Raw genomic sequence first — 26539 nt, 5'->3', positions numbered from 1 at the left:
GTTGAAACCGAACTTAACAGACATATATACTAAGTAGACGCTAACGGACCGTTGAGCAGGGAAAAAAATAACAACAACAAGCAAATTTCATACTAAAAACTGTTCTAATTAAAAAATAACACTTTTATATTAATAACAACATGGACTTAAGTGGCAAGAATGTAATTTACGAAGGTGGCTTTGGCGGCATTGGACAGCGTTGTCTGCAGGAATTTCTAGCCAAAGGAGTGAAGGTGACAATTACGGGTTTTTAAGTGTGAATAATTTTTTTCATGTTCAAATTGTATTTGTATACATATTAAGGTGGTTGATTATTCGCCTTTCCTCAAAAACCAGTTTTCTAGTTATTATAAAAATTGCAATTTGAAAAAAAAACAGGTTCCCGATTTTCGAATTAATACAGTGAAAATGCTTATGAAGTCAGAGCCCAAAATTACAATAAAACTATAAACCGTTAAGATAGCTTTGATTTAGTAAATAGCAAAGCAAAATGAGTGCAAAGTTTTTTTAGATCAATAGTAAAACAAATAAAAATCAGTGAAAAATTCAAGTTGGGTCTCATTTTAACTTTATTAAATTCGTTGTTGCTTTTTTTTTGACTTTTTTCATATTTGAGTTGGAGGTGCCTACTGCCACTCCGGAAAAATGTTTTTTTTTTTTAAATAGCGTTCGCCCCTCGCCAGACAATGGCAAACCTCCGAGTGTACTTCCATGAAAAAGCTTCTTCGAAGATGGAGTAAAAGTGTAGATCTCCCTATTTGTGTCACAACCAGTGTTGCCAGGTCATTGAAGTGCGAAATCGTCAGTTTGGCTCTCAAAAATCGTCATTTGCGTGTATCGTCATATAAAAAATTTTAATAAACACAACCAGAAAGCTCTTTTGGATTTTAATCCGACTTTTGAGAGATGTACGTAAAAAAATAAAAAGTTTAACTTTTTTACGAATTTTTAAAATTCGCGTTACTTTTATTAAAAATATTTTTAATTGCAATAAAATCACATTTTCATCTTTTTTTCAAACTTACTTACAAGTTTTGCTAAAGAAGTTATCCATAATTCTCTTCGCTTAATAAAATATGTACCAGTACTCAGTTGACCGCCAAAAACTACACACATAATGAAGAAAACTACTTATCGATAACTGCTATTAGTGCTGCAATATGATATAATTTCGATACGCCAGTTATGTATTAGCAGAATTGGTAAACTCTTAATAGGTGTTTGCACTGCAATTTTTAGTTGGCTGTCTATCTATCTTCAAAGTTGAGAAACAGCCAAATTTGCCTATAAAGAAAGTTTGTCATTGGGTCACAAAAATCGTCAAATCGTCATGGCAGTAAAAAAATCTTCAAAATTACAACCAAATGTACAACCTGGCGACACTGGTCACAACATCAAGAAAGCAGAACACGAATTGTAGGAGAAGCTCGGTTAAACACGTAGAAAACGGCTAAGCGACAAACATTCATATATTGAATCCCATATTTCAAATGTATGTGTACCATATACATACAGTCAGTCAATAAAGTTTAGGTACAGCGAATTTTTTACAATATGGGCAACTATTTTTTAAATATTTTATTTTTCGGCAATTTTTTATAAAAATATGGTCAATTCTACAACAAAAACCCCAAAAAGAAAAGTTCCAAACCTTGTGCAAAATTAAAGAAAATTCTGCAAAATTTCGTTCAAATATTGCACTTTTTATTTACGTTCTCTAGAAAAAATTTGAGTATGCAGTTTATGGTAAATTTTTATAAAAAATTAGCGAAAAATAAAATATTTAAAAAATAGTTGCCCGTATTGTAAAAAATTCGCTGTACCTAAACTTTATTGACTGACTGTATGTAGGATATAATTCTTAAACTTGAAAAGGCCTTGAAAACATTGAAAAATTCCAAACTTGATTTGAGAGTACAAAATTTGTATGAAATGAAAAAATCAGTTTGTTTAATAAAAAATCCGATTTATTCGATATTCGAAAAATCAAGATTTCAAAAAACCGCCTGTAGATATACAAAAAATACCGGTAGAAACCGGTTTAGAAAAACCGAGTCAATCACCCTAATACATAAATACGTATATTGTGTTGCTGCATGTACGTATGTAATTTCTGTATGCACTAAATGTGTTGATTATTATTTAAAATATATATTTTTCTTTTAATAGAACTTAGCCATTTTCGATTTGCAAGAGAATGCAACGCTGCTGCAAACCTTACAAAATGCATATCCCGATGCCAATATTTTCTTTGTGCAATTCGATATCACTAAAAAGGATAGCATTACAGCAGCTTTCAAAATAGCTGTCGAGAAAATGGGTCACTTTGATTTGCTTGTCAATGGTTGTGGGCTAATGGATGATAATCAAGTTGAACTAATGATTGATATTAATTTGGTAAAACAAAAACTCATAAATTACGCAAGACATGTGTATGTGTGTACCATTTATTCAATATGCCTCATTTATTCAACAGATGGGTCTGATACACAGCACTTTTGCTGCTCTGCCCTATATGGATAAATCAACTGGTGGACGTGGCGGCATTATAATCAACATCTCATCGGTAGCTGGCTTGGAACCAACAGCAGCTGTATCTGTTTATTCAGCAGCAAAGCACGGTGTTACGGCATTTACACGTTGCATGGCGGTGAGCTTTTTAATACGGTGTTTACATGAGGCAATTTTAGAGGCGATTTTGAATTAAAAGTTGGCTGCCCCCCCACTTCCTTTTAAGCGATTAGTTGTAAGGCCGTTCAGACTAGCCGATTATTGCTTTCAACTAAAAGTTGCCCTTAAAATCGCCGCGTGTAAACACCCTATAAGGTAACTTGTTCTCAAAAATATTTGGTTTTTTCTTTTTCTTTTCAGAATCCCTTCTATTTCAAACATCACGGCGTAACTTTTATCACTATTTGTCCTGGCATTACAGAGACCGCGCTTGTGGCGAATCCACACACAAAGTCCACATTTAAATTTGCGGCTGGCTTAGCTGCTCGTTTAGATGAAGCCGGACGTCAAAGTCCTGAAATTTGTGCTAAAAATTTAGTAAAGGTTGCTGAGACTGGTAAAAATGGTGGCGTTTATATGCTTGACTTGGGCGAAATCAAAGAAATTACATTCCCAGTTATGTGGGAACCAGTTTTTAAGTCATGAGATGAAAGTTTAATTTCAAACGTGGAAATTATTTAAATTAGAAAGCGGTGCATAAATTAATATACATATAGTGCTTATCGTAACTATACGACATCAACAAATTTGACTAGTTTAAATTGCTTAATTTAAAATATAGTTCATTTTGTATAAATCCAAGTACCTATCTAACTTTTTAAAAAAAAGTAAAAAAATCTACGAAGTTTTATCAAAATTTCAATTTCAGCATAGTGCAGTGCAATTTTCGCCAATTGTTTTTTTAATAAACTGGGCTATAAAACTGCATTCCCAAAATTTTTCTAAAAATTCCAAGTAAAAATTATGACTTTTAAATTTGTTTTTTTATTTTTTTACAAAGTTCAAAAGTTGGATTTATATGGTTTTCGTTATGTAATGAACTATATTTTTATAAACATAAAAAATAAATAAAATTAATTGCTGTAAAAAAAATAAATAGGCAAAACCTGTCAATATATGGGTGTCGCATAGCAAGCACTATATCTAGTAGTTGATAAGTAAGCGCGCGCCCCTCTTAAAAAATAAACAACAGTTTATAAGTAAAATTATATGCATAAATACATATGTAGTGAAGGTTTTCCCATTGCTTTTTATTGTAAATGAGACAATAAAAACTTTGTTTATGTAGGTCAAAACGATTTGTTGTCTTATCAGTAAAGTTAACATATACAGTGCCGGCCACTCGAGTAGCGCCCTCTTTCGGTCTTCAGCCTTAGCCTATTTTTCTTTTGCGTATTGTTTTAATATTCATTCGTTTTTTTTTTAATATAGCATGTTCAATAATAAAAACTATGCAAATCCGATTTGCAAACTTTATATAGAATTTATAATAATTCAACAAATTTTCATCAAAATTTCAAGCTTTTCCAAATTTTAGAATTTGGAGTGTGCAGTTCATATTAAATTTTATTATAATAAATTGTAGTTTTAAAGGCTATAAAATGTCGCGTTGATTATTAACATTTTTTATTTTTTTTTTTGTTGAAGATGTTACGCATTTTCTTCCAAGTCTGTTCGCCTATTTTTTATTATGAAAGAAAATGCTCAACACCCTACGCAAAAAAATTTGCACTTTATTATACTAAACTTGCATACTAAAATTTTAAATTTTGCTGAAAATTTGTTGAATTATTGTAAAATGTGTATAGAATTTTCAAATCGAATTTACATGCTTTTTATTATAAAATAGCCTTTTTTTATAGAAAAGTAACTGATATTAAATAAACAAAAGAAAAACTGTCAATACTGCAGAGCAAAAGAAGGCGCTATTCCAGTGGCCGGCACTGTGTGTATGTAAATTATTTTTAGCAGTATCGCTGCTCATTCATACGTAATTATTCATAAATATATCGCACCAAAAATACGTAAGCGAAATTTTTTCAAAATTTACTTTTTGGTGCAAAGATATTCCTAGAACATTTAGATGCATTTCTGCATCAAAAATAAAAGTTTGGAAAAAAGTCGCTTACGTCTTTTTGGCGGCTAGGGCTCGATATTGTTCGATTCAAAAAAGAACGTCATATCTCAAAAAATCGAAAATGCGAGAGGAACGACTTTAAAGTTTTTAGTAAGAACTTCCACATTGTCGAATCAATAAAAGATTTCGTTATGAATTTTTAAAACAACATTTCTGCAAACTTAATTAAAAACAAGTAAAAAAAGTCTACCCATTGCATTTTCGGGGATTTTTGGCGGACCTGTAAAATACATATATTTATTATGAAAAAATCGTTAAATAAACGGGTAGGTATTATTACAGATTTTTCCTATCGAAAAATATTGACTTTCATGAATTCTATACCATTTCTACGAAAAGTTGTTTTTCCCCATATAAAATACATGGAAAACTTTGAGTGCTTTGAGTGACCTCTAAATTTTGGTTATTTCAAAATAACCAAAATTTAGAGGTTATTAGTGGAATATTTTTTCGGTATAGAAAAATCCTAGGCCGACTTTACTTTTNAAAAAAATAGTGGAATATTTTTTCGGTATAGAAAAATCCTAGGCCGACTTTACTTTTTCACATTCATTTTTGGACTACCCTAATGTACACTCCAATGTAATTATAATTGTTTATGAAAATTACAAACACGAAGGCAAGTTACTTAAAATAGAAACCGATAAAAAATCATTACAATACAGAAAAGTCTACAGTAGAATACGCTAGAACCTTCACATTGCTTTTAAGAACTTTATAGAAATTTAACTCGACTGACTTACCCAGTTAATGATTTGTACCTTACCCCTCACTTTATGATAGGGTACCTTACATTTTATTAAATTATGGGAAACATTGCCCACTAATCTCAACATTTAGGTATATAATAGTTAGAATAAAGGTAAATATTATCAGAACACTAAATACATTCTAGCCCACAAAAAAAATCAATTATAACTATCACACCAAATTTGAAAGCTTGCCACGAGATTATTTGGGCGTCACAAACATTTTCGCCTTAAAACTATCAATAGCGAGTTCTCTTCATAACTCTTTCATTTGCAAGCGAATTTCAGCAATATAACTTTAAAATGTATTTTTTAAGTAGAAAATGTAAATTAGACTTTGTCAAATAAAATAATTTTTTGTATTTCGATCCCATATGAAAAATTCGTTGTCCATCACAAAAAAAAAAATTGTGGCGAAATTTCTCTGTTTCTTTAACGCTAGCAAAAATGAGAATTTTTAATGAAACATATTTTTTCACGATACTTTTTTTTAATAAAGAGTAAAAAACAAATAGACGCACTTTGTATGGAAGAAAACAAAATTAAAATGCCAAAAATCAACTTCAAACTTGAACTTATTTTACTAAACTTAATGGCCTATGGGGTTGTTTTTATATTTGTTATGTTCAACTATTTAAACAAAAAAGTAGCGCAAAAAAATTGCGTCCAAGAAAAATTCTTATTTTTTCGAACGTTAGCAGAAGATAGTGGACTGAAATTTTGCCACAATTACTTGTTGTGGCCGACAACGAAATTTTCGTATGGAACCGAAAAATAACCATTAATTTTATTTGACACAGTCTAATGTAAATGTCACCTACGCGCATAGAATTTCGCAAGAAAAATCTCTTTACTTTCTGGTACATCCTAATACATACATATTTGTACATTGTAGTAGTAGTAGATAGGCATAAATGTACATGCCAACCGCATTATGTCTTTCTGAAATTATGTCAAGTTGGTTTTGTTACAAAACTTAATTTAGCATACCTAGCTTAAAGTTTAAGTTTACAAAATTACAAAATTGTCTACCGGTTTCGGTAACGATATGATCTTCTAACCACAGTATACACAATAAGAATGTTTATAAAACTGTATATATGTAAATGGATACATTCGTACACACATATGTATTTATAATAGTTAAACCACAATAAACACAATACTGTTAAACCTGAACCCAAAAGCTTTCCTTTTACATTTAAGCGATTCCACGTGAAGTGATCAAAGTAAAAAATTGTTTGCTCCTATTCTGTTTAAACTTGGAGCATTAGTATGAGTACCAATTTTTTACAAAATTTTTTTTTTCGATTTAGTCCATTATTTTTCTAGAGGGAGGAGGTGAAAGTTTCTGCGTTTTACGTTAGACAGCATAATTATTTTTAACCAGAGCGTGAACAACAACAGTTTTTCTTTGTAGGCATTGCTTTTAGAGGCGAAATTTTCACTAGCTATTATTTTACAAATCTGTTGTTTTAATAACGATTTTACGATTTTTATGCATAAATATCGATGCCTGGAGTTCAGGGTTACCAAATCTCATTTTAGCCACAACGGCGATTTAGGTGGTTTTGCAACTGGTCGATTTGCGGGCTTTCAAAAACATTGACGATAGATATGATACTTTCATAGTTAACAATTCTTTTAAAAACTGCCAAGAGTGCAAAGATATACTTTTTTTTATAAAAGAAATGATATGTATGTATTCTAGGGTGGAGTAATTTAATTTCGAAAAAAGTGTACGTTCGATTCCTAGCAAAAATGGTGAACAAACTACATTTACGTACATCAGAAATGAGGTTTGACCCTCCCAATTTTTAAAAGACACATCAGTGTGTTACAATTTTTTCTGAACGAAATTAATTTTCCATTCACAAAAGTTTGTGTGTTTTATCTTACAATATACTGCTATTTCGTTTGAAAATTGGGAGGGTCAAACGTAATTTTTGGTATTTTTTTCGTTCGCCATTTTTGCTGAGAACTAACCGTTGAATTGGAATTTGCTGTACGCTTTCTTTGTAAACTTTGCTCCGAACAAATTACTCCGCCCTAATATATAGTACTTGAAAAGCGTTTTTATTTTTTCGTTTAAATAAAATACTACATATATTTATTTGAAGTGTACTATATTTTTTCAATTTTTTTTTTTTAAGTGTACTATAAATACCTTAGAAAATGTTGAAAGCCCTAGTGCCAGCTGAGCGGATTTTTTTCAAAAACTGGTGCTAAAGCCACCGAGAAACGCAACCGCATATCAAAACTTTTGTTTTTTCAAACTTTGTTAAATATTAATTAATTATCGCCTCTAAAAATACTGGTACTATTTTATTTAAGGCTAATTAACAAGAGAATTAGAAATTTTTTATGGAAAAGGTTTTTGTGAACAATCGATTATTTCTTATTACGTGCAATTAATTTTTTTTGGCTTGTGATTAATCATATGATTATTTAATCGATTATTTTGTTTTTTTTTCATCCCTAGTGACACCTGCATTCGGTAATAAAAAAAAACTTTTTAAAATAATTCTTCTGAAATAATTAAAATACTTTATTTGCAAAAGTTTAATAATTTTTTGTAAGCTTTGATTTACTGATATTAGGGTGATGAAAACTGAGATCTAGACGGTAAGTACTAGAACGGGGTATGAGCGTCAATGAGCTTTGGCACACAAAAAATTCTTTTCTCTTCTAGACAAAACCATCGATATATCAGCATTTAAGATCCGACTGTAGATGCCGAAGGTATGATGGAAAATAACAAAAGGGGGACAACCTTTCTAATCGAAATACTGGGCCTTATGAATAGAAACTAAGCAATTGCGTTTTTTTTATTTTCCGACCTTTTACTTAAATTTCTTTGAATAAATCGAGTAAAAGGTCTGAAATTTTAAGAAAAAGCAATTGCTTACTTTTTATTCATAAGGCCCTCTTACTGGTGCATACTATGCTAGTACTAGTACTATTTGAGGTCAATAAACTTTTTTCCAAAATTTTATAAAAAACCAATTTATAGTGTAAACTATAGCTTTTTAAACAAGCTTACAGTTGTTTAAATTCCCTGCTAGTATAAACTACAGTTTTTCCAGATTGAGTGTATAAATTGAAATTTCTATTTCGGTCGGATGAAAGAGCAGCGTTTCCTCATTTCAAACTAAGGGGTTCAGCTCTCGTTTGCATTCCAGTCGCCATAGCAAAGAGGAAAGAACATTTTCCCAAATCAATTTGAATAAAACAAGAAATAAACTAAAAATTCCAGCACTCTCTGCTATTTTAACAACTGAAAATTTCTTAAAAAATGCTTTTGGAAAAGCTAAATTTGAATTATCGCGTCAAATGCTCGGAAAGATTAACAAATCAATTTACTAAAAAAAATTAAACTGAATTATGTATATTAAAACGAAATGTAATTTCAATGTTCCATTTTATAAAGCCACTTGCATAGAATTTTTTGAAGTTAGCGATGGTCAAAGTTGAAAAATTAAGAAAAATAGTTTTTTTTTTTGGCCATCCGTTGAAAACTCCCAACAATCTAAGTCTAACAATAGATTGTTATATAACACTTTAAAGGCTTTTTTTTAACAAACAAGCTTTTAACAGATAAGTGCATCAGATACGAACATAACAGTTTTCTTTTTCGCACTGTGCTTTTTGGCGAAATTTGTTTTGACAAAAGATTTTTTACTAGACGTACAACACATCCCCAGCTAAGTTTCAGCTTAAGTATCACATATATACATACACATATAGTTATTTATAAGTATAGAGTAGGTATGTATAAAAGAAAATCCAAGAATACACAGCAAACTGTGCTCAGAACCCAGCTCAATTGAGCGCGAACGGAACACTTGTTGTTCATTTCATTATTGGTTACGAATTTGACGCACAAAACCAAATTTGATAATTGAAAACAATGAAGCAACTAAGTATAATAAGTATGTAAGTAAAAGCAAGACAAGGAAGCCACAGAAAGAATCAAAAGAGAAATATTGTGCAATAAATGGCTGGCGAGAGTCCGACAAAGCTTTCCGGCTATTGCTAAAGAGTACTTTATTTTTTACATATTTGATATGTAGTATATGCGTGAAAAAAGAGTTGAAACAGGGCTTAATAGAAATTACAAAATTTCTCAAATATATATGTATATGTAAGTATGTATTTGTTGTAATCTGTGTTCTTTTTTTTTTTGTACATATCAATTGATAAATATATCAAAGTTTGACTGTTCCTATTTGCAAAGTACTACTGCTGCCCCTACTTTCGTATGAACACGCGCACCCCAGCGTATCACTTCCAAATTAGAAGTAGAGTGAGCGACAACCGGCAAGCGAAATTGGCGATCAGTAATTAAACACGCGATCGCCGTTCGGCCAAAAAACAAAAAAAAAAACTTCAAATAAAATCAGCAAATCACAGCAATATGGATTTGAAAAATAAAAATGTTATTTATGTTGGTGGCTTTGGTGGTATTGGCTACTGTAGTTGCAAATGCCTGCTGGAACAAGGGGTGGCTGTGAGTACTGAACATTCTCATTCACATAACAAATTAAGTGAGATCTCTCCTAATAAGTAAAGAAGAATATATGTAATAACATTCCAATTAGAATTTGGCAATTTTAGATGTGGTTGAGGATCCTGAAATGCTTGAGACATTACAAGCCATCAACAAAGCTGCCAATGTATTCTACATCAAGCTGGACTTGACAGATGTGGAGAATATCGAAAGTGCCTTTACAGAAGCGCATGACACTATGGGCCGATTTGATATTGTGGTAAACGGTAGCGGGATAATGAATGATCATGAAATTGAACGCACAATACAAATTAATTTGGTGAGCTTTTCTTTTTTTTTTGCTGTAGAAATATAACCAGAATGATGGCAGTTGAATTGCATTCTTATGTACATATGTACATTAGGATGGTCTGAAATAAGTAAAGTCGGAATTCTAATGCTCTCGGGAAAGAGATTGTTCTACACCAAAAAAAAATGTTGGCCCTCTTTTTTTTATTTTTAAACCAAAAAATATATAGAGGTCGCTCAAAGCGCTTAAAGTTTTCCATGTACATATTTTTTATGGGGAGAAAAACAATTTTTCTTAAATTCATGAAAGCTACGGATATGCGATTAATCGACTAAATAATTTACTAATTAATCATAATTCTGATTAATAAAAAATGTGTTTAATCCGACACTGATTAATGAGATCGTAAGTAGTTAATTACTGTATAAAAAATTATTTGAAATCTGAGTAACTCTGCTCATTTTTTTCGAGTTTCCTTTCACAGCAAATTAAATTTTTTTTTGTACTAATATAACACGATAATTTTCTTCTTAACAAAAATGTAATGCCAAACACAAACAAAAAACACAATAAAGCAACAATTATTCAGGTTGCTGAGTAATCAGTTTTTTGATTAATTATTCTTTGATTAATTATTATTATCTTTTGATTAATGAACTAATCAGATTTCGATTAATTAATTGATTAATCGCACATTCCTAATGAAAATCAATATTTTTCGATCGGAAAACTTTGTTTCTCTCCGGGAGACTTTCAGTAATATTACCCAGTGGATTATTTGACCATTTTTTAATATTAAATATTTTTATAGGTCGCCTAAAATCCCCAAAAAGTGCAATGGTGGGGACATAAAAAATCGCTAGCATCAAAAAATGGTAAAATAAATATTTTACTATTATTACTGAAAGCCTCCTGAAGATAAACATAGTTTTCCGATTGAAAAATATTGATTTTCAAAAATTCTGAAAAGCTTTGAGCACTTTGCGCGTCCTCTAAATATTATTCGATTTCGAAATAAAAATAACAGGTGTATATTTTTACGATATAGAACAATACTAGGGGGTGATAGCATTAAAATTCCTATTTATATTTGTCACATGCATTTTCTGACCACCCTAATGCACACTTGCCTGCACACGTACTTATATCTGCGTGCATCTATTATTTTTTTAAATATTCGCAATATTTTGCAAGCAAAAAAATTCGCTTAAACTTTGTATGAAGAAAAATGCATAAGACAGTCAGCAAAAATATTATTAAAAATTAATGCGAATTCTTAGCCATTTCAAGCTGTACTATAAATCGGCATACCAGATTTTTTTTAATTCTGATTAAAAAGTTTAAAATTTTTATGAAAATTGGTTGAACTTTCCTTAATTTTGTATAAAGTTTGAAAATTTTATTTATATGGTTTTGTTTATAGCATGAACCATATTTTTGTAAATAAATAACAAAAAAATTTAGCTTGCAAAGCATTGTGAATATTTAAAAAAGAGTGGGTGTAGATATGCAGGCAAGAAGCATATTTATTTATTTCTTCTTTGTTGTTACACAGCGTATGCATCTAATCGTGTTTACGTGCAAATTGTTACATACTCACTAATAAACGTTAATATTTACATATATTTATTTGTAAATACATTAGGCCGTATCACGATGTACATATGGGCCGAAAAAATTTCAAGCGATTTTGAACACTAACTAGGAGAGTATTCCAGGAAAGTAAATACTATAATTTTTTCGGCACCCTGTAAAAGCAACTAAATCAATTTTTTTTAATATAAATTGTTTAATTGATGTCCGATGTCTGTAAATGATGAATGATGAAGTTTTTAAGAAAGCCTAGAGTTGTATACATATGTAGAGCTTGTCATGTCTCATAAACTTTGAAAGTTATGGTAATTTTTATAAAAATTAAACCCCCGTACGCAATATTATGTGTCAGAGAAATATTCTTCATGTCAAATTAGAACCCTTTTTAAAGAAAACTATCAACTCTTTTTCATAAAACATCAGCTAACTATTTACTAGTAATTTTGTAAATATTTTCGGTATTCGAGTTGGCTGTATCGCTCTCGGCTTATAAGTATGCTTAAAAACATTGAAAACGATGGGCGACGGGTTACATCTGTCAAATTATTTTAACATGTACTCTTATATAGATAATAGGGGTCTTCCCTTAAACTCTCAAAAGCCTCGTAAACCTCGTAAAGCTCGTAAATTTACGAACCTCGTAAAAGAACTGTCAAAATTTGTATGGAGAACTGTCAAAATTTGTATTTACGAGCACCTCGTAAAATTACGAGGCAAATTTGATGCGAAAATGACCTCGTAAACTTCAATGTTGCCGAGGGGCGGAAAATTTTATACTTCTACCATTTTTTTCAAATTATTGTTGCTTTTCCACAATAAGTTTTTCATTAAAAACGGCCTCAAGCTCAATAAAAATTGTTAAATAAAATATATTGTATATTATTGAAAACAAATCCCATAAAAGTCTCGTAAATTTACGAGTTTTACATAGTTCAAGACTTTACGAGTTTATGGGAATCCCCTAAATTATTTTGGTGGCAACAGATCTACACCGCTACAGTGGTTGTGGCCAGGTTAGATCTATTTCAATTTTTCGAGCGACAGATAAGGTTCTTCCTCTTCTTTTTCATCTGTCAAACTCATACAAATTCATTATGTCGCCATCGGCAAAGCATTTAAGATAATGATGATAAACAATTTACAGCTGTATTCCATCGCACAGTGGGAAATTTTCGACTGATTTTGTTCAAAAATTACTGGATGAGTACATTTTTTAGCGAGTTTAATTATTTTTTTTTTTAACTTGGAAGAAATTTTAGAAAATATTATATAAGCTTGAATTAAAGAAAATTTATTTTTAACAGCATATAGTGAATGTCTATAAACTTAAAAAAATCAAACTACATATGTAAATATTTGTAATATTTTATTGGTTACAAATTTCAGATTTCAAAGGTAATAAGAATGTTTTTTAAATTTTAAGATCGTTGAATTCGATTTTACTAGAATCGTGAAATTCAAAATGGCCGACACAATAAAACGGCTGCTAATAATAACTCGTATCTTATCCAATTTTCTGGAAAGGGTACGGGTTTTTGGGTCACTGAATACTATTCTGATGGCACAATGGCGAAATTCAAAATGGCCAAACCAATATGGCGGCTGCTATCCAAAAAAAAAAAATGATATACCGAACAAACCTTTTTTAACACTCACTATTCGCTGATAAGCATGCAAGTTTTTTTTAATTCAGGTCTAGAAAATCTTTTCTAAAATCCGCTCCAAGTAGTGAAAAAAATATTCAATTCGCTAAAAATAATTTAAAAAATAAGTCGAAACTTTCCCACTGTGCGTCTATTTCAATGTTTTTCAAGCATTAAGCTTGGTAAATATATAACCAAGGCGCTCTTCACCATGTATATCCTCTAGGGAAAAAAGGGGTCAGCAAATAAATATGTAAGTAAAAGAAAAAAAATCGATTCAACTGTTTTCACAGGGTGTCTAAAAAACATTTTTTAAACTCCTTAAATACTCTCATAGTGGGAGTTCAAAATCGCTCGGAACGAATTGAACTATTTTTTTTTTTTGTGACCCGCTCTAATATATATACATATTTCCAGTTCGGTGTCATTTACAGCACTTTTGCGGCTTTGCGTCTGATGGACAAATCGAAAGGTGGTCATGGCGGCCTGATTGTGAATATTTCCTCAATAGTCGGCTTGGATGCTTATGGTGCTTATGCTGTTTATACAGCGTCAAAATATGGTGTCAATGGTTTTACTAGAGCGCTCGCAGTAAGTTGTGACATATGTACATATTTTTAAATACAAATGTACATATGAATGTATGTTTGAATTATATACATATGTATTGAAAACTTGCTTACTTTATTAAATATATTTTCGCAGGATCCATATTATTATAGTCAAACAAAAGTTGGTTTTATCACAATTTGTCCGAGCACTACGGAAACCGCAATGATCGCATCTCTACGCATGGAGGCGGTGACCACGTTTGAGCGCATGCCACCACTGCCTAAAACCCTGTGCAACAATCAAAGTCCGGAAAATTGTGCCTACAATTTAGTAACTGCCATTAAAACTGCTAAAAATGGTTCGGTGTGGATTTTGACTGCCGGCATCTTGAGAGAATATCATTATCCTGATATTTAAGTAGTGAATTTTAGAAATAAGCTAAATTTAGTAATTTTATCAATCAAAAGCACTTTTTCTTAGAAAACCACTAAAAAATTTATACCCCGCGCGCGCTTACAGTTGAGCTGGAAGATGATTTGATCAGCAGGATTATAAGCGCTAGTGTGACCAAATGATCACTAAAAATTGAGCTAAGTCAGAACTTTTATGCTGAAAATTTAATTTTAATTTTAAATTGTTTCGCTCAAAATTACCCAGTTGGAAAAACCAAAAAAGGTGCCTTTTTCTGATCTCTTATATTGATCGGCCTTCAGTACTCTAATGAGACGAGTCCTTTTATTTTATGGAAATGCCAGAGTTTCAGGCCTTCTGATTCGGCTTCTCTTAGAAGGAGAAAATTTACAAAAAAAAAAACTTATTTTTAAAATTATACACGCCTATACCAATTCATTCCCTTATTTGACATCCGTTGCTTTAAAAACACTCCCTTTCCTGGAGCAGCCTATTGGAAGATCTCCTAATAAATACAGAAATAATTATGCTTTGCTTTAAAGATTTACCATTGCAATTTAATTAATCTTGCATTTAGGCTACTTGAATTACCGAAAAGAAAAAGAGCATTAAATATATGTGGATAGTTCTCCGCAACACTACAAAGATTAAAATTACTTATAAAAAAGGGTATCGTTAAAAAAAATCCACGAAGCTGGAACAAAAATTCCGGGTCTAGAGCAAATATATGACTGCAAAATCTAGCTTCAAAAAGACTAGCCTGGTCACACTTTCGCACACAGAGCCGTTTTTTGCTGAGCTGAGAGATGAACTTATAGGCAATCTGAACAATAAACTCACCGCTTACACGCAAGTGCGCACAAGAAAGAGCTAAGCCAAGATTATTCGCTTAGCTAAGCCCTTTCTTGTTTATTTAGTGCTTATCAGTTTACTTATAGTACTTAAGTTCATCCCTCATCCCAGCCATAAGCGCTTTGTCTGTGCGTCCCCTAAGCTTTTTTTTTTGTTTAATGAATGCTCCATGTTTGTTGTTTTATCGCCTATCAGCTTGCTGATCAGCTCGTCTCCCAGGACAGCTGTGTGCGCGGAAAGCTTTAGACTGTATTTTAAAAGACAAATTAGCAAATGAGTTGCGCGGGAAAAATTTGTACTCCAAAAACTTTTTAGATATATACAAATATTTTGATAGTGACGCACATAAGGACAAAGTGACTAATTACGAGGACAAAAATAGAAAAACAAAAGTCTCTAAATCTTATCACACATACATTTCTAATACCCGTTATAAACCACAAGTCCACAATGTAACACACAAATTTTGACTTTTAACGCAACGCAGCAGTTTTAGCAGACGCGCTAAGTTGGGTTTCCTATCGTGCGTCGAATTAAATAATTTTTGGTTCGAAGCGATGATAAAATATAATAATAGTTTTGTTAACATGGAAAATGAAGCGTGAGGTATGTACTTTATTTTGCGATTTTTGTTAATAATATAGTTATTTGTAAATTTTATTTTATAAATTGCCTTTTTTTATTGAAAAAAAAAATTTTGAAATTTTTATATTAGTTAGCGTTATAAAAAAGTTCCAATGAGTCAACAGTTCGAAAATCCAAAAAATTGCCAATGTAAAAATATCACGAACTTGTCCCCCCTTTTGCCCCTTCATTAAATAGAGCACATCTTTCTTAAATCGTTTACTGGGACGAATCGAGAATATAGGAGGAAAAAGATGTTTACTCCATATGTAATTGACAGATTTCAATGAAATTTGGTTGTCAATGATTTCGAAATTGATATCAAATCTTCAAAATTCAAAATGGCGTACACAATATGGCGGAAGATATCTTAAAAAATTTATAGATTATTATGAAGCTTGGTATCCAGAGATTTTCGTCGCCACTGGTTTCCAAATTGATATTAAATTTTCAAAAATCGAAATGACGAATCCAATATGGTGGACCACTTTTTTTAATTATAGTTTGTTAAGAAGCTTGATATTCAGAGATCCTCGTTATCTTTCATTACGAAATTGAAATTAAATTTTCAAAATTCAAAGGTAATGCATTGCGTTAAAAAACGTCTATTGTTCAGGACGCCATATTTGATCCGCCATTTTGAATTTTTAAAGATATAATATCAACTTCGAAATCGATGACGATGAAAATCTCTGGATACCAAGCTTCAAAACAATCTATACATTTTTGAGGAAATCGTCCGCCATATCTGATCCGCCGTATTGATTTTTTTAAATTAGATATCAATTTCGAAATCAGTGACGCCGAAAAGCTGTGGATACCAAGCTTCATAACAATCTATACATTTTTGAGGAAATCGTCCACCATATTGGATCCGCCATTTTGAATATTCGAATTCAGTGACGACGAAAATCCCTAATTTCAATTTCATTGAAATCTGTCAAATAAATATGGAGTAAATACCAAGCTTCATAAAAATTTAAACATTTTTGAAGAAATCGTCCGCCATATTGGGTCCGCCATTTTGATTTTTGAAATTGAATATGAATTTCGAAATCAGTGACGACGAAAATCTCTGGATACCAAGCTTCATAACAATATAGAAATTTTCTAATAAATCGTCTGCCATATTGGTTCCGCCAATGTGAATTTTGGAAATTTAGTTTAATTATCGAATTCAGTGACGACGAAAATCCCTAATTACCATTTTCATTGAAATCTGTCAAATACATATGGAGTAAACATTTTTGTCGTCCGATATTGTCTATTCGTCCCTATGTGCGGCGTACAATTTGGAATATTTATAAAAAAACGTCTATATACTCAATTAATCACACTGGTACGATTTCCCAAGTAATGTCACATTTTCGCTGCATCTTGCTATTTTTTACACTCGGAACTTACATTCTGAAACATCCTCGAAAACTTGCGCAATTTTTTACTGGGCAATAACCAGTCAGGACCTAAAGGAATTAGAGAAATCTCCTCCTAGGGACTGACTACGTCACTATCATTTAGACATTATTTCGTTGATACACTAAAAAACATGAAAATTGTTCCACAATGTAATTTATCGAAATAATATCCTAATTTTATTAAGCAGCATTTTTTGTACTGATTCTAAAAGCATAGACAGACGGCAGCGTTAATCCGGATCAATTCATTTATACGTAATTATGTCGGGAATTAACTGTAGTTGTTCCATATTAAGTGCCAGAGATAATTCTCAAAATTAATGCGTATCAGGCGCATTTTCGATAACAACACTGATCAAAACGGCCGGCTGTTTTCTATTGTGAATGAAAAATAAACGAAGCTAACAAGTAAACAAACAAAGCGAATGGGTTTGGCATCCACGATAGCCGAGTGGTGAAAACTGCGTACTACAATTCAGGTAGGGCCCGGATTCAATACTCGTTCCGGCCAATTTTAAATTAATTAAGTTTTAAAATTAGAATTTTTTTTTTACATATTTTATTTTAGTTTTTTTTTTTTTATTTCATATTATTATTACAAGTTTCTTTAATATAATTTCTTAGAGTTAAAAATTTTTATTAAAAAGTTCACAGGAACTACATGTAATAATATGTAAAAACTTAAAAAAAAATTTATTGGCCGCGAGATTTGCACCCACGAGCTCTCGGCTCACTTAAACCGCAATACCGCCGTCTGTCTATGCTATAAGCCAAAGCAAAGTGAATCTTAGCATCAGCAAATTATTTACAGTTGCAGTTGATCTCATGAAAAAGTGCCTTTTGAAAATCTTTCAATATATCTAGCATACAAAAAGATTGAGTTGTTGCCATGAAAATAGTTCTACATATAAAAAGCAACGACAGTGATAACGGATAATAATATGAAAACGTGTAGAGTACATATGTATATATTTACATATGTATTTACTATGATGTGGATGATTTAAAAAAATTTTAAATTTACAAAATCCAAAATAAATGCTCTCTCTTCCTATAATTAAGATTTATACTAATGTTGATACCTAGAATATCATTCATACATACATATAAATTGTAGAAATATTATGATAATGTCAAAAATAAATTCAGTCTACTTTTATAGCAAAGCTGGCGAACATCCAGCATACGTTCCCACGACAGTCGGGTCTACGTAACCGGAACGACCCAGATTTATATCTGGCCAAGGACTGTCACTCCAGCAACACTCCCCAAAAAGTCTTTGGGGAATTTGTATGCTGCTACAACAACAACAACAACATCCAGCATACTTTGCAACGCCACCTAGTTAAATTTTTTAAGAATTTTTCTTTATGCGTCTTAAGAGCAAAATTTATTTTCAAAATCCATAAATTCTTTATTAAGGTCGTAACTCTTAATTTGGGCACTGAATTCCAGTCTGATATCAGTAGCCGAATAATCAAAAAAAAAAGTTGTGTATGAATCCTATGCGCGACTGAAGTGGAATTTCTGCTTCCTGTTACACAGTGCGACAGTAGATTTTACACACACAAAAATGAATATATTCCCGAAACTGTGGTTAAATTATAGTAAAACTGCGTATTTAGTTTTCCTCTTTGACGTGAGGATTTTTATTAAAGGACTTTGAAATTTAAAAAATATGATTATTTCCAAAAAATTATTTAAAAAATTCGGTGCAATGTAGGATAACAGATAAGGGTATCATATAAAAGAAAAAATTCTGTAGAATTATTAAAGAATACATATTTTGGTGCATAAGGAAGAATGGGTATGAAAAATGTCCTTTACAAATTTTGTCCTTAAATATCCTTGAAAATTTACAATACAAACTTTATTAACTTAAAAAGATAAAATTTATTAAAAGCGCATTTTCAATACCTATTTGTCCTTTTTGTTCTACAGAATTGTCTCTCTCATTTTGTCGCTTTTTCGTTGCACCATCGAGGAGGAATATGTATAATATCACCTATCTCTACATGTCCTTAAAATCGTTCCGATGTTTCATCACGTCCAAACAACTATTTCATTGAAACTCTGGCGAAACTCGCAAAATCTTCGGAATCTGAATCGCATTCTTTGGAGTGATATATATACAAATGTATATACTAGAAAAAATTGTATTCTTGTTACGATTGCGCTTCCGTGGGAAGGCGTATTTTCATTTTCTACCATCGAGCACTGTGCAAAATGAACCGATGTGTTCCCCACGTACTATCTTAGACCTTTTACTCGCGCACTCCTATGCTTCTATATTTACCGCAACAGCATAATATTTGGGGGCCTGGTATAGATTGACGATGTGCAGCTGAAGAGATTTTAGTCACATCCACAGTACTTTCTAATTTTTTAACTATCTTTGTTCATCATTTTCAATTCTGGCATAGTTGATGGTAATGCTCCACATCATTTTCATAGCCGTGATAGGTTCGAAGGGATATCAAATTCAGATATCGCTGCATAGAGGGAAATTTTTTTCGTTTAGATAGTGTGTGTTAATCCTCTTTTCGCGAGTCTTTGTATTTAAGATTTGAGGTATGGTGAATATCAGGTCTATGGTGAATTTAACAGTTCTAAAGTCCCACTGATAAGGCCCAATCAATTCGTCAATGGTAGGCTTGGGACCTAGATTCCGTCACCTTCGACTGGGGTTCGGGTTCATCTTCTTAACTGCTTTCAGTGCTAGGAGCACTTAATTGATGTATGTTTTGGACCTCAATCACTAGATCCTTAGATCCTTGTCCTTACAGGAGTTCCTCCTGGTATTCAAACGTTCCGTAAGTCGCCACACTTTCTAGTATAATTTTCAAGCGTTTTTCCATTCGGTCCTAATATACAGCGTTCAAGTCTCACTTACGTCTTTAGCTCCCTGTAGCTCGCGTTGCGCCCGAATACTTTTTCTTTACAGTAGCGTGACGTTCCTCGTCGCACCAGTTTCTCGATTTTTAAGATTTAATAGCATCTTAGCTGTCAGAATATATAGTGATAAGCTGTTCTGAAGGGTTAGAGGTTATGAGCAACCGAGCGGCCTTCATTATGGCGCTTAGGTTAGTGGAAACTGAGGATTAGTGCGAGTTCAGAGTGAATTCCACTGCACACTCTTTTGTTTAGCTTGGAACCATCTGTATATAAGTATAGCCGTTGACCTTGGGTCTCGGTCTTTGGTAACTTTCCATTCGTTCATCACTGGGTTAATTGTGAAAAATTCGTTGTCTCAACAGTGTAGATGAGTGGTATAATCTAATTGTTGTAGATTTTTCGACAGAGTTTCTAGAACTTTCGCGTGCCCGAATGTGAGGTCTCTCCACCGGTGGACTAACTTGGGATTTTCGGGACTATAGCGGAATATTGGGCACCATTTCGTGAATTTTAAGACTAACTCGTATTTGCAGCGCTACATCTTTTTGGCCTTTGGGACTATTTCTCGATTTTTGGGATTTTAGTAACTATTTCGGGTCTTTGGAACCACTCCTCGATTTTCAGGACTGTGAGTTTAAGTGAGGTGAGGGGAGTTGAGGTAATATTTTGCATCTCTAAATTACTTAGGCTTGGCCTAAATATTGGGAAATTTTCACTTTTTTTTTTTTGCAAAATTTTCGAAATATTTTCCAACTAAAACCCTCTTACTTTCTTAAAAAATTTTACTCACTGAAACCAATTGTATCTCTACTCGTATCAAAGTTAAAAAAGCTGCGAAATTCAACGCTCGATTTTCGGCCCACCTTCTAATAAACAAACCTTACTAGTTAGAAGCCAACCCCGAAGCACAAACCTACCTTGATACTGTTGCATTTAAAACACAAAAAAACGGAAGGTTAAGGTAAAACTCAACAACACATGTATGATAACCGTCATACATAGTTCCTGCTCAAATCGAAAAACCCTATTGCAATGAAAACATATTTTTGCTTTGCATAAAGTATTTAACTGATTTCCAAAAAATTTTATTTGCTACCATTTTTTTATTTAATTTTTTTTATTTTATTTTTTGCTTGCAGTGTCCAACTTTTTTCTACAGTACAAATTTACATTTGCCAGTAGTTGGTTGGCATCACCTCCTTCAATTGACCCATGTTGCACAAATAAACAGCACCATTCTTCATCATCTCCATCGCTTTGACCATATTCATCGCACACTCTTCGGGCGATTGGTGTTTAGCCTGGTTCATCGCTTCGATCATCTCACCAACGTATGACTGTTGACCCATCATTGATTTCTCACGTAAATTCATCATCATTTCACTGGTGGTGAGACCAGGACAAACGACCATAAAGGCCACACCAGTGTGTTGGTAGTGAAGTGGATCCTGCGAAGGATGAGTAGATAAATTCAGTGTGATTGAAATAATTTAATTTAAAATGTTAGTAAAATTAAATACTCACAGCCATTGAGCGCGTAAAACCAATGACGCCATGCTTGGCAGCGGCATATACTGGGAAGGCAGGTGCAGGTTCCAATCCATAGACGGAGGCGATGTTCATCACAATACCACCGTTGCCCATTTGTGATTTATCCATATAGGGCATACTTAACATCACCATTTGCATCATGCCCGTCTGAAATTGAGTTTTAATGAAAACAAAAATTTAGTATTTGTAAAAAAAAAATCTAAATAAAATTGCCTTTTTTCCTTACCAAATTAACACCCATCGTGGTCTCCATGTCCTTGTCGGCCAACGCACCAGCACCGTTAATCAAAACATCGATTTGCTTAATAACGCCCATCATTTGCTTAATAGCCTGCTGCATGCTGGAGCGATCCATCAGGTCCATGGGGATGAACTTGACCTCGACGGCACTGTTTTCGGCTTGCAATTTCCTCATCATCTCCATATTCTCCATGCGGCCCATCATAATTAGGTACTGCGTAAGGACTTTAATTTAAAAACCATCAATTTTATCCTATTTACTCTACAACTTACGCTGATGTTCTTCTTCATCAGCAAGCGGCAAACTTGGTAACCGACGCCGCTGAATCCACCAATGTAGACAACATTTTTACCGTTTAAGTTGAACATTTTTTACTTTAAAATGTGAGTTTAATTTAATTGAAAATAAGAATAAAATTACACAAATACTTTGACTTGTTTGGAATACGCTGCTTTGCGCTGAACTATGCTTTCATCCTGCGTGGCCATTGCCTTATATAGCTGCAAAAAAATGCTGCATCGGATGCTTAGCTGGCAGTGATATAGTACATACGTACATAGATAATCGAAATTTGAAACTTCGAAGTGTGAGAAAGGCCAATTGTTGATAAGACAGGTGGTATTGGTTCTGTTGCCATTGCGCTGGACGTCATTTCTTCTGTGCATATATGTATATGCAAGCATATGTATGTACAAACGAGTGCAGAATCCGACATGTGCATGTACCCAAAGGCGGTTCTCTTCTCGATCGATCTTGCATATGAATGGCCTCGGTATGTCAATATATTCAGTTATCAACAAAAGATTTTTAAGCCTATTCGTTTGAAATGTCTATTATTTTTATTTTATGTATTTTTATAAAGCGATTATTATTATTTTTATTTCTAATCACTATTTAAAAGTCTGTACTAAATTATTTATATTAAGACGTAGCCTATCCGCGAGGTGCAATAAACCGACGGAAGGTTAAGATGTACGACGATATGTGTACGTATGTACATACATATGTACAGTGCCGGACAAAAGTATTGGCACAGAGAATTTTTCGCAATATCTGAAAAGTTTTTTATTCTAATTTATTTTCGATAATTTATTAAAAATATATTATTCGTCCTACACCAAAAAACATAAAAACTAAATCTCTAAAGTTTGTGCAAAACTCAGGAAAATTCATTAAATTTGCATACTTATTTGCAACTTTCTATTTAGATTTTTTAGAAAAATTCTAAGTATGCAGTTTTATAGCTCAAATAATTTTAGTATAACAAAGTGCAAGCTTGAAGGTGCTAAAAAATCGCATTGATTTTTGGTACTTTTTTTCAGTCAGGTTCTTCCGTACAAAGTATTTTCGACAATTATTTTTTGTATGGAGAAAATGAGCAACACCTTCTACTAAAAAATGTCCAAAAATCAACGCAATTTTTTAGATACTTCAAACTTGCACTTTGTTATACTAAAATTAGTTGGGCTATAAAACTACATACTTAGAATTTCTCTAAAAAATCTGTATAAAAAGTTGCAAATTAGTATGCAAATTTATTGAATTTTCCTGAGTTTTGCACAAAGTTTAGAGATTTTGTTTTTATGTTTTTTGGTGAAGTGCGAACTATATTTTTATTAAAAAATATTAAAAATAAATTAGAATAAAAACTTTGCATATATTGCGAAAAATTCTCTGTGCCAATACTTTTGTCCGGCACTGTATGTATTTGCTTGTTTGTTATCTACAGCCCACCTTTTGACTAGGAGAGCCGCCAGACGTTGTGCTGCCTAAATTAAATATTTCCCACTGGGAAAATTTGTAAGCACCTAACGAGATAATACAAGTTTCCTTTCAGCTTTTACTACCAAAATTAACATCATGACCAATGTTGTCTATTAACGGCCGCTTTCTGAAGTAACGCTTAAGTTTAAAGCTCACTTTATATTTACAGGTTGGATTAAAAGTAAAGCTTTGTCTAAAGTTAATCATTTCTACTATCGGCTTATGACGGTTTATGAAAGCTCTGAACTACTCCGAGCTCTCCATTCCACGTACCTTAGTTGGTAAAGCGGCAAAGTAGTTATATCTGAGACTCGGCAGGGTAGTGGTAACGAAGGACCGCCGTGTGGAGTGTAAGTTTCTGGTAAGGCATTATTACGTGTTCCTGTTTTCTACGGTGTAAATGCACCCACTCGAAAACGGGTGAGATTTTTTTATCAATATTCATAGTGTTTTATATAAAAAAATTTATCTAAAAAATATATAGTCAATTCTTTAATGGAAACCATTTAAGTATAAATTAAAACTGTGTAAAATTTGGAAAAATGCTCAGAATTTTCAGCGAAATTTCCAAATTTTTTTAATCGAATTTTTAGAAAATTTTTTGGTATGCAGTTACCTAGCTCATTCCATTAGTATAATAATGTGCTAGTTTAAAGTTATTAAATAAATAATCCCGTTGGTTTTTCATCAATTTATTTGCTAACGGAGTCAGGCCTTTTTTCCAAACGAAAACATTTTTTATATGCAAGAAAATGCACTACCATCGGAAATAAAATGATCAAAAACACTTCAAACCAGCATATTATTATACTAAAGATACCAGATCGAAATAAAAAAATCGATTTTCGGATTGATTGGAATCGATATGAAAATAATCGATCCAGAAAGAAATCGTAATATTTCCAATTCTCCCAAGATCGATTCAAATATTTTTTCAAATAACGCATTTATATAAATTTATAATGAAAAAATAGCAGTGCCAGCTGACCAACACTGAAATTACAAACGTTTCTTGTTTTTAATTTTTAACCGGAATATTTTTTTTATGAATAAATTGATTTGGAGCCCGTCATTGAATCATAAAGAATTTATCGGTACTCATAAATTTTTATGTGAGAATTGAAAATTACTAGTTAAAACAATATGGTTCATAATGGTTACAACATCCAAAATTGTCCAAAAGCTATCGATAGCTTACAATTTGTAAATGCATATGAAAAAAAAAAGTGTGAGAATGATTTTCTATGTATGGAGGTATATCAAGACAACGATATGAGCATTCCACAGAAGCTTCATAAAATCTTATTAAGGAAAAAGGTAAACATTTTTGATTTTTTTTTTTCTAATCCAAATGATAAATTTTTATGTTTTACTTCAAAATTAAGCGCTATTTTAAAATTGCTGAGACTTACCGTTGATTTTTATTTTTTTTTTTTTTGCTGAAGGTTTTGCTCATTTTCTTCATACAAAATTTTAATGAAAATATACACAAAGTTTGAAATGTTTTTGGAGTTTTTGTTGTAGTATTACTCATAATTTTATATAGAGTTATTTTCAAGAGGCGTCCCTTTAACATTGTATGGATTTTCTGGAGCAAATGCATCAATTGAGGAAAAATCAAATGACGATTCTCGAATTTTTCGGAACTAAAAAACAAATGAAAAAGTGCTCGGTTATATAAAAATAAAAAGTTTTTTTATAATGGTGGTCGCCCCTCGGCAGGCAATTGCAAACCTCCGAGTGGATTTTGCCATGAAAAACAGTTTCTCTCAAAAAATACAATCGCACAAAGGGGAAGCGCGCCCAAACACTAACATATTGTGTAAGCGCCAATCTATTATTAGTTATGTACTTGCATGCGAAATTGTGAGCTAAAAATTAATTAACCGACATGCCGTGAAAAATCATACAGGGGCATAGCATAATTATCTATCTACATACATATGTCTCAAAAGAGATTCCAATTTAATTTTTCTGTTTCGAATAAGTAAAAAATATAAATACTTGGTTTTCATATTTTTGTTAAGAGTTTGGTACAATTTGTGCGTTTAGATGGTATCACACAAATGGAGGGATCTGTTATCAAGAGAAAACTGCTTTAGAAAACTTTATTTCGACATTGAATGAATTAAACGAGTACAAGTGGCATTAATGAAGATTAGGTTTTTAAAATTTCGTTAATTATCTCTCAGTCACACCCACGCAAGAAAGTTTAAACTAAATAAGCCCCTTCACCACCTTTCACAAAGTTTCCATATATATAATATTTTTGGTAACTTTTTGGTAATATCTCTTAAATTTTTATAATTATTACGCATTTTCATTTGTAAATGGTCACAAACTTTAAATGAAAATATCTTCCGAAATTATCAAAATAATGATTTTGATATGAGACCTTCGCTATTACTATAGGTTTGTTCGTCGAAAATCCAGCAAGAATTATCCAACACTCAAAATATCAGAGAGTAAGAAAAAATTCTCTCTCATGTTGAGAAACTTGCAAATTTCTGCACGAACGCAAATTTGCAGGAATTTGCAAGTTTCGCTGCCAGCTGGCGTCCACGGTTGCATTTCAAACATAAAAAATTTTTATAGAATTTTTAAAATTCTTTCGGATGGCCAAAAACAGGATATACATGTATATTTCTTGTTGTTCTGACTTTCTTTAACATACATTTCAATTTCTTCATCGTACTAGCTGTCGGGTTTCTTAAATCGACTCTGGTTGCAATTGCATTCCGATTGCGAATACCATTTTTTTCAGCCGAATTAAGTTCAAATCATTGGAATTAACTAAATTAA

The 26539-nt window shown here is 32.2% G+C and overlaps 3 protein-coding genes across 5 annotated transcripts; 2 read left to right on the top strand and 1 right to left on the bottom strand.

Annotated features, from left to right (window-relative positions):
• The first annotated feature begins 14 nt into the window (after nucleotides 1–14).
• LOC108367844 (alcohol dehydrogenase-like) lies at nucleotides 15–3307 on the top strand. The gene is made up of 4 exons (XM_017622542.1): nucleotides 15–233; nucleotides 2170–2397; nucleotides 2477–2650; nucleotides 2872–3307. The coding sequence occupies exons 1-4, from the start codon at nucleotides 141–143 to the stop codon at nucleotides 3154–3156; spliced, it is 780 nt and encodes a 259-aa protein (XP_017478031.1). The 5' UTR covers nucleotides 15–140; the 3' UTR covers nucleotides 3157–3307.
• A 6397-nt stretch (nucleotides 3308–9704) lies between these two features.
• LOC108367841 (alcohol dehydrogenase-like) lies at nucleotides 9705–25261 on the top strand. Of its 3 annotated transcripts, XR_001848301.1 has the most exons (5): nucleotides 9705–9907; nucleotides 9999–10226; nucleotides 13850–14023; nucleotides 14138–15020; nucleotides 25250–25261. XR_001848301.1 is itself a non-coding variant. In XM_017622540.1 (4 exons), the coding sequence occupies exons 1-4, from the start codon at nucleotides 9883–9885 to the stop codon at nucleotides 14399–14401; spliced, it is 675 nt and encodes a 224-aa protein (XP_017478029.1). In that variant the 5' UTR covers nucleotides 9705–9882; the 3' UTR covers nucleotides 14402–15729. The 3 variants fall into 3 exon arrangements, 2 of the variants coding, with proteins under 2 accessions (XP_017478029.1, XP_017478028.1); XM_017622540.1 differs by lacking the exon at nucleotides 25250–25261 and having other exon boundaries at nucleotides 10015–10226; nucleotides 14138–15729; XM_017622539.1 differs by lacking the exon at nucleotides 25250–25261 and having other exon boundaries at nucleotides 14138–15729.
• Fbp2 (Fat body protein 2) lies at nucleotides 21329–22455 on the bottom strand. The gene is made up of 4 exons (XM_017622538.1): nucleotides 22246–22455; nucleotides 21959–22186; nucleotides 21706–21879; nucleotides 21329–21629 (listed from the first exon to the last, which is right to left on the bottom strand). The coding sequence occupies exons 1-4, from the start codon at nucleotides 22339–22341 to the stop codon at nucleotides 21348–21350; spliced, it is 780 nt and encodes a 259-aa protein (XP_017478027.1). The 5' UTR covers nucleotides 22342–22455; the 3' UTR covers nucleotides 21329–21347.
• Nucleotides 25262–26539: the final 1278 nt, after the last annotated feature.

The sequence above is a fragment of the Rhagoletis zephyria genome, unplaced genomic scaffold (assembly GCF_001687245.7).
Source record: "Rhagoletis zephyria isolate East Lansing unplaced genomic scaffold, Rhagoletis_zephyria_1.1 Rzeph_scaffold_02829, whole genome shotgun sequence".
NCBI lineage: Eukaryota > Metazoa > Arthropoda > Insecta > Diptera > Tephritidae > Rhagoletis > Rhagoletis zephyria.
The sequence above is the reverse complement of the archived record's forward strand: the minus strand, read 5'-3'. Positions and strand labels throughout refer to the sequence as shown.

Bases quoted from the DNA above. Each gene is read 5' to 3' on its own strand.
- Fbp2 (XM_017622538.1), bottom strand. From the start codon at position 22,341: ATGTTCAACTTAAACGGTAAAAATGTTGTCTACATTGGTGGATTCAGC. The intron at 22,187-22,245 runs GTAAGTTGTAGA...GTCCTTACGCAG, and splicing joins TGATGAAGAAGAACATCAGC to TACCTAATTATGATGGGCCG. The intron at 21,630-21,705 runs GTGAGTATTTAA...CATCCTTCGCAG, and splicing joins GTTTTACGCGCTCAATGGCT to GATCCACTTCACTACCAACA.
- LOC108367844 (XM_017622542.1), top strand. From the start codon at position 141: ATGGACTTAAGTGGCAAGAATGTAATTTACGAAGGTGGCTTTGGCGGC. The intron at 234-2,169 runs GTGACAATTACG...TTCTTTTAATAG, and splicing joins TTCTAGCCAAAGGAGTGAAG to AACTTAGCCATTTTCGATTT. The intron at 2,651-2,871 runs GTGAGCTTTTTA...TTTTCTTTTCAG, and splicing joins CATTTACACGTTGCATGGCG to AATCCCTTCTATTTCAAACA.
- LOC108367841 (XM_017622539.1), top strand. From the start codon at position 9,815: ATGGATTTGAAAAATAAAAATGTTATTTATGTTGGTGGCTTTGGTGGT. The intron at 9,908-9,998 runs GTGAGTACTGAA...CATTCCAATTAG, and splicing joins TGCTGGAACAAGGGGTGGCT to AATTTGGCAATTTTAGATGT. The intron at 14,024-14,137 runs GTAAGTTGTGAC...ATATTTTCGCAG, and splicing joins GTTTTACTAGAGCGCTCGCA to GATCCATATTATTATAGTCA.